Raw genomic sequence first — 6,981 nt, forward strand, 5'->3', positions numbered from 1 at the left:
CTCTATAGTTTCGAAGAATCCAGAAACATATCTTAAAATCTAGGTATTTAAATCATTTTAAATCTGAATAGTCTGATCTACTCATAGTTGCTCTTATTATCTAAAATTGATTAGATCTTCTTGTTCTAAATATTTCATAATATTGGAAAATATCTTAAAAATACTAAATCTAAAAAAAATGTTTGGATAATATATTGAAGAGATATTTCCTCCTCATCAAGGTAAGTTACACAATAATAATAATAATAATAATAATAATAATAATAATAATAATAATAATAATAATAATTTTATATCTCGGAAATAATCAATATAGGCTCTAATACCATTTATTAAACATTTATACTTCATGATAATATTGGGAATGTTTGAAAATATTTTAGCTTGAAGGACGAATTGGGTGAAATTTTGAAAGTTTAGAGACTAATTTGAGAACATTTAAAGAAGAGGGAACAAATTGGGAATGTTTCAAACTATAGGGACCATTTTGGGTTTCATCCCATAGGTTGATGTTAAACATGTAGAGTAGTTTATTATTCATGCATAGGCAAAAACTTGTGTGAGATGATCTCACTGATTATCTTTTGTAAGACAGATATCTTATTTAGGTCATCCATGAAAAAATATTACTTTTTATGCTAAGAGTATTACTTTTTATTGTGAATATCTATAGGGTTGACATGTCTCACAGATAAAAATTCATGAGACCGTCTCGTAAGAGACCTACTCTCATGCAGAAACATTTTTAGAATAAACCCTAGTCCTTTTTTTTTTGGAAATAACCGTAGTCAAACAATTTAAAAAATTTAATAAATAATCTTGAAAATAAAAATATGTATCCAATTGAATTTAATATCAATAATTGAATTTGAAAAACAATTTAAGTAAGGACAAAAATAATTTTTTAACTTTATAATATATCGATAATATATCGGTTAAGACATTAGTAATAATTCATATACCAATTTAACAATTTATCAATAAATCATGTACTAAAAATATTTTTACTCTATTAAATATGAAATCTTTATATTGACTAAATTTGGTTTTATAATACTTTTTATTTAATATTAAATATATCTCTTCTTGATCCCATCAGCATAACCCTGGCCGTTGCGTCGCAAATCTAATAAAGTGTATCGTGAGTGAGTTCTGATATAGTTATGCCTGATGAAAGGACCTGTGTCGGCAGCACATATAGACAGACATCCTCATCCTACCCCATACACTCATTCACGAGTGAGTCTCATGAGAGATCGTCACACGGATCATAATCTGTGAGACGGGTCAATCCTACCCATATTCACAATAAAAAGTAATACTCTTAGCATAAAAAGTAATATTTTTTCATGGATGATCCAAATAAGAGATCTGTCTCACAAATACGACTCGTAAATCCGTCTCACACAAGTTTTTGCCCCATTCAAATATACAAGTGCGACATTTTTGGTCGTCGATCATAGATCCCTAAACCCGCTAATGGAAGCTCAAGAGGTGATGGTTTGTCCTGCCTTTGATCGCGGTATGATGGGAAAGTCCTTATTTTATTTAATGTTGGATTTGGAAGGAAACTTTATCATCATTTATTTAATCAATAAACAAAAACTATCTCAATCTTATCCAAGATTAAATAACACTCGTCATCCAAAATTATTATAAAAGCAATATTTATATATATAAAAATAGATTTTAATAATAATAATATAATCTCTACTAATTAATATACAAGTATGCGTTAAATGTCGGAATATTGCATGTATGATTTAAATTTTGATATATATGTATATATTGGATGTGATTAATCTGTACATATTCAATAGGTAGACGCTACCTTAACGATGCTCACATAGATGCTTACAATGAGTACTATTATTTTTTTTATAAATTTTTATGATCCTCATATAAATTTAATAATCCTCAATATAAATAATATATATATATATATATATGTATATTATTTGTTTATTTTATTTATTTATATTAAAATCATGTTTATTCATTTATTTACATTAAAATACCGTTTGAAGTTAAATATATGATGATAATATTGGGATCAATAATCTAATATGATTAAAAAATGAAAAATGATATTTAATATAATATTCGATTTAATGGCTATATGATAGTTTTTTTTATTGATTAAATTTGAGATAAGATTATAAATTATCATTTTATAATTTTAATAATTAAATAATATTAATAATATTATTTATTAAGAATAATATTATAATTTAAATTTAATGATTTGATTGAGATAAAATAACTAATTAATATATAGATAGATAATATGACAAGTAAACAAGAGATATGATAGATATCAATTGATTAATTATATGCTTCAAGTGTATTAGAGTAAGGTTAACATTTTAAAATCACAATCACAATAACAATAAAATGAATTAGAAAATAAGGGTATAATTTAGTTTATTGTTCGATCCTGTTCCCTTTGGACATCGCAGTTCAAATCCCATAATTCTTTTCATCTTCAAGAAAGGAATAATGGAGCAGTGTCGTAGAATCCACGTAAATGTATGTGTCCCCTCGATCATTACAAGCTCAAATCCGCTGGTAAACTTATTTCAAGAAAATATAGACTGCAAGAAACAGAGAATGTAGTAAACATATAATCAGAGAACGCTAATCATCATTCCAGAATTCGTGCATTATACTACTCCGACCGGCGACCGTTGTTCAACATAATTCAAATATATGCCATGGATTTTCGAATATAAACAACAATGCACCCGATGCGAATTGTAACGAAAAGAAAATATTGTTGAAACAAAGAAAAGTCAAAGAAACCGTTGAAAAATACGTTATCGGCTCATACTCCAACAAAACCCCAAGAATTACCCCTCCGACCATTAAGTTGTGTATGTATGTCTATACCCACACAGATTTTTCCTTTCGTACTTTTCCTCTGAATACTAGTAACTCCTATTTAGGGGACTTCCTTAATTTTTCCATCGGCTTTTCCTCTTCTTTCAGGTTTTAGGTCAAGAAAATACCTTGCAGACATGAACGCCATGCCAAAGAAGACAGCCTTAACAGCTTGTTTTTGTCCCGCATAATCGAATGCCAATGGCAGCATTTCATGCAACGTAAGAAAAGCCATCACCCCACCAACTGGAAAATATATGCGTTCATTAAACAAAATATGGTAGCAGCACAATTTGCGTATATAAACATGCGTGTGATTGCAGGTACTGATATTTATGCATATAACTGTGCGATTGCTGTACCGATGAAGAGATATATATGTATGTATGTATGCATAAATGTGTATGATTGCATGTACTGATATAAAAATGTGGTATATATCATGTTCGCATGAATGCAACAGCGAATACGAAATCTAACAAAATGAAATATTGTAAGTTGGGCCTTCCACATAAATATATGCATTTTCTTTCATTGTTCATTTCGTTTCAATTTGTCGCATGTTGTTGCTGACAGTGTATATTGTCATGACAAGAGGAAACATATACCTGATCCCAGGAGGCCCTCTAGAATTTCCGGATTTAAGCTGCTGGGGAATAGGTAAGCTGCAAATTTTTCATACAAAGAAACAAGTAAAATCTGAAATTTGGCATTATTTCACCAATTTGTGCAAGAAATAATGCAGTGACACACCTACTATAATAACACCAAGGGGCTCGGCTAAACCAGAAAGACTGGCCAACTTGAATGCCTTCCATTTACTGAGCCACAAATACACCAGATAAATGATATATTCATACATATTCCAAAATCACCCACACAATTGTTTGCTCGACTTTTTAGAGACGAGCTTGGATAAATTCCAATACCAGGTTCTTCCACTCTACCCATGTTTCCTTTTCGTAAAAAATATATAATTCTATGATACGATATCATAGGCATAAAATGAAGAGGGTGATTTCCAAAGTTTTAATCAAAACATGAACCATCTCAAACATTTATTATATACAATCTTTCATGACAAGTTTATTTCTACATGTTGATCAACTGAATGATATCAAGGAGATAAGTAAATAAGGCCATTAAGTTTTGCAGTAAATTAAAGGGCAGCACGGAGGATCAGTACCTTTGTGTGGCAAAATAAACAGGAAGTGCAACAGCAATCCCCTGCAAAGGTCAGCAATTATTTTTTATTTGAAACTTTGTTTCAACATATGACATGTAAAAGAACCATGTTTCTTACGAGTTGTTTCAACATACGACATGTAAAAGAACCATGTTTCTTACGAGGAAAGAACTAATAAGATATTAACTGATACGAGGAAAGAACAATGAGATATTAATGTTATATACACCTCTGGGATATTGTGCAAAGCAATGGCGAAAGCCAGGTTCACACCAACGCGAAGGCCCTGAAAGAGATGAACAAACAGAGGACATGAATACTTTATGTGAAGTGTTGATGCTATATTGGGATCCGGAACGCTGGAAGCGAAAGTTTTAGAAGACTTTTTCCTTTATTAAGTTTTAAAAAAAACATGAAAGAAATGTGCATATAATATACTTTAAGAAATGCATTTGTTCAATTATTTCATTTTTTTAATACATCCAATAACATTTGAATATTTCCAAGTTCCAACAATTGAAATTACTTTGTTTTAAAATACAATATCATGGAAATCAATCTCCATTTGTTTACCTTCATCGATCCAAGGAATACCGCCATTCCTTCGGGGAAATTGTGCAAGCTAATGCCTGAAAAAAGAAAAGGGTAGTATTAATTTCAACATCAGAGAAATGTTGAGAATTAGTATAAGAAACTTGAGGTGAGGGAATTTTATTGTTATTTATCAAAATAGATCAAATAAAAGAATTGAACAATGCTTCTCACATATTTAAAACATGGAAGCAGCATATTTCCAATGAAGTTGAAAATGCAATCATGATTTGAGGATTTCGATCCCATCAATAAATATATCATTTTTGCAATTCTTTTTGTGCATGCAAAACATATATGCCAACAAACTGAAGTCACTTTTTTTAGATATGGAAATTATTTGCAAACTATTGCCATCTATTGAGATTATATAATCCAAGAAGTAAGTGAAACATTGACACAACAAGCTGACCTATCGCTGTTATGATTCCACTGAACAACACTTGGCGTCGATGCTTTTTTAAGATGTCTTTGCCTCCTTCATCCCCATTGTTCTGTTTAGATGCACAAATGAAGTTCAAGGAACATTGCCAAAAATAACCACAAATGGCAGCAAACTTATATCTCCACTCATTGAAATAAATACATTGCATTAGTGACCTTTTTGCCTTTCACATCTGAAGTGGGTGAAAGTTCTGGTTCAGGTATGAAATTAGCTACAATAGCGAAGAAAATTACACCTGCAAAGAACTGCAAGGCCAACAAATCATGATTCCTCAATCAAGAAGAGTACTCATATATAAACGATAAGCACAAAACTATCAAAGAACCTCACCCAGATATTCCCTTTTAAGAAGCCAATTGAGTTGATGGCATTATGAGCCAAATCAAAGAAAGATATGCTTAACATCAGACCTGCAGCAAAACCCTGCATGGAAGAGATGCTAAATTTATGTCTGGAAAGCCGCCTAGATTGAAATACAGACCTTATAACTAGCACAAAATCAAACAATTGTAGCTATAGAAAATATAAATTCACAAATTGTATGGATTGAAAACTGAAAGTTTTTATCACCTGTAAAAGCCCAAGCATCTTCAAGTTTGGTGCTTGATTAATGACAACAAAGAGTGCACCTATTCAGAAACAGAACAATGAATCATTAGGTTTCTCTTCCCTAAAAGGCTAAGAGAAACTGTAACAATTAAATGACACGATCCTGATCTCGAAGATACAATAGCCAGAGTAAGCTAACACAATTTTGACTCCAAAACCAAACGCAGGAATTGTCGGAGTACTTGTACAATCTTGAATCTAAAAACTATCCAATCCATAGCTCTACTCTAGTCAAGAAGTCCAGAACCATAAAATCCCAAACTGGTGGAGAGTTTAAATCAGAAAGTTAAATTTAGAAAGTAAGGCTGGTTTGACCAGGGTAAACAAAAGCATGGAACTTAGGAATGCAAAGGAATGAACATGAGTAGACTGCTAAAGCTTCAACCCATATCAGCTATGCAGCTCAACATTTAAATAACACGGCAAATGCAGAAAGAAATAAAAATTTCAGTTAGCCAAAACACCAAATTCGCAAGCTCAAATCCACACCCCGCAACCCCAAAATCCAATATTTTTAACACTTCAAACAACTGAAAGCAGAACACACAATCTTGTTTATTAGCTCAAATATCCAAAACCAAAATGCACAAAAAATTTAATCACCACTCACCAATAGAAGTACTCAAACCACCCAAAAGAGAAAGAGAAAGGGCAACTAAAACTTGAGAATCCATAAACCCCATCTTCTCCAAGAACCCACGAGTCTTGGGATCAAATTCAAAGACAAAATCCTGAAAGAACTGCACAGCAAGAATTAAAAGGGTTTCTAATATTCGAACAGATAAGTAAAATTCTTTAACCTTCTCCCCAAGTTAGCAACTACGAATCAACATGAAACATCAATTCAAGAGGTATGGGGGTGGTTGGGGATTCCATTGCGGGCATGAAAAGGGACTTTTATACCGTCAAATTCAATTCAAGATTGCAGAAAAGGGCAAGGGAATTTGTTGTTTTTATGTGTAGGAAAAGAAAGAGATGGTTTGACGGGGTAGCTCAAGAAATATTATAGAATGGTTTGTCCTCCCATGACCAATTTCCTGTGACTTCATGCGTTAAACCTAAATTTGCTTAAAACAACTAAACTGCTGAAAATATAAGAATGAAATTTTGATAATATTTAAATGAATTAAAATATTGTTAGTAGTATTTATCAATTGAAACAAATCAAATCACAAAAAATAAAAATCATGATCATAGACTGAATCAGAAAATTTATCTTATCCACATGATATATTTTTCAATATGCTTCTTGGTCGATTTTCACAACTCA

At 31.4% G+C, this 6,981-nt stretch overlaps 1 protein-coding gene across 3 annotated transcripts; it reads right to left on the reverse strand.

The window, feature by feature from the left end:
* Positions 1–2,321: 2,321 nt before the first annotated feature.
* LOC140834151 (zinc transporter ZTP29-like) lies at positions 2,322–6,754 on the reverse strand. 3 transcript variants are annotated; one of them, XM_073198822.1, is made up of 13 exons: positions 6,512–6,754; positions 6,322–6,451; positions 5,673–5,731; positions 5,433–5,525; positions 5,258–5,347; positions 5,070–5,151; positions 4,640–4,695; positions 4,296–4,352; positions 4,067–4,107; positions 3,634–3,701; positions 3,489–3,545; positions 3,009–3,126; positions 2,322–2,594 (listed from the first exon to the last, which is right to left on the reverse strand). In XM_073198822.1, the coding sequence occupies exons 2-13, from the start codon at positions 6,392–6,394 to the stop codon at positions 2,549–2,551; spliced, it is 840 nt and encodes a 279-aa protein (XP_073054923.1). In that variant the 5' UTR covers positions 6,395–6,451; positions 6,512–6,754; the 3' UTR covers positions 2,322–2,548. The 3 variants fall into 3 exon arrangements, with proteins under 3 accessions (XP_073054923.1, XP_073054924.1, XP_073054922.1); XM_073198823.1 differs by having other exon boundaries at positions 6,615–6,750; XM_073198821.1 differs by having other exon boundaries at positions 6,322–6,754.
* Positions 6,755–6,981: the final 227 nt, after the last annotated feature.

Source organism: Primulina eburnea, chromosome 6 (assembly GCF_022965805.1).
Source record: "Primulina eburnea isolate SZY01 chromosome 6, ASM2296580v1, whole genome shotgun sequence".
Taxonomy (NCBI): Eukaryota; Viridiplantae; Streptophyta; class Magnoliopsida; order Lamiales; family Gesneriaceae; genus Primulina; species Primulina eburnea.

Excerpts from the sequence above, each read along its gene's own strand:
- LOC140834151 (XM_073198822.1), bottom strand. The coding sequence starts at position 6,394 with ATGGGGTTTATGGATTCTCAAGTTTTAGTTGCCCTTTCTCTTTCTCTT. Across the intron at positions 5,526-5,672 it reads AGATGCTTGGGCTTTTACAG|GGTTTTGCTGCAGGTCTGAT; the intron begins GTGATAAAAACT and ends TCTTCCATGCAG. Across the intron at positions 5,152-5,257 it reads CAGATGTGAAAGGCAAAAAG|AACAATGGGGATGAAGGAGG; the intron begins GTCACTAATGCA and ends GCATCTAAACAG.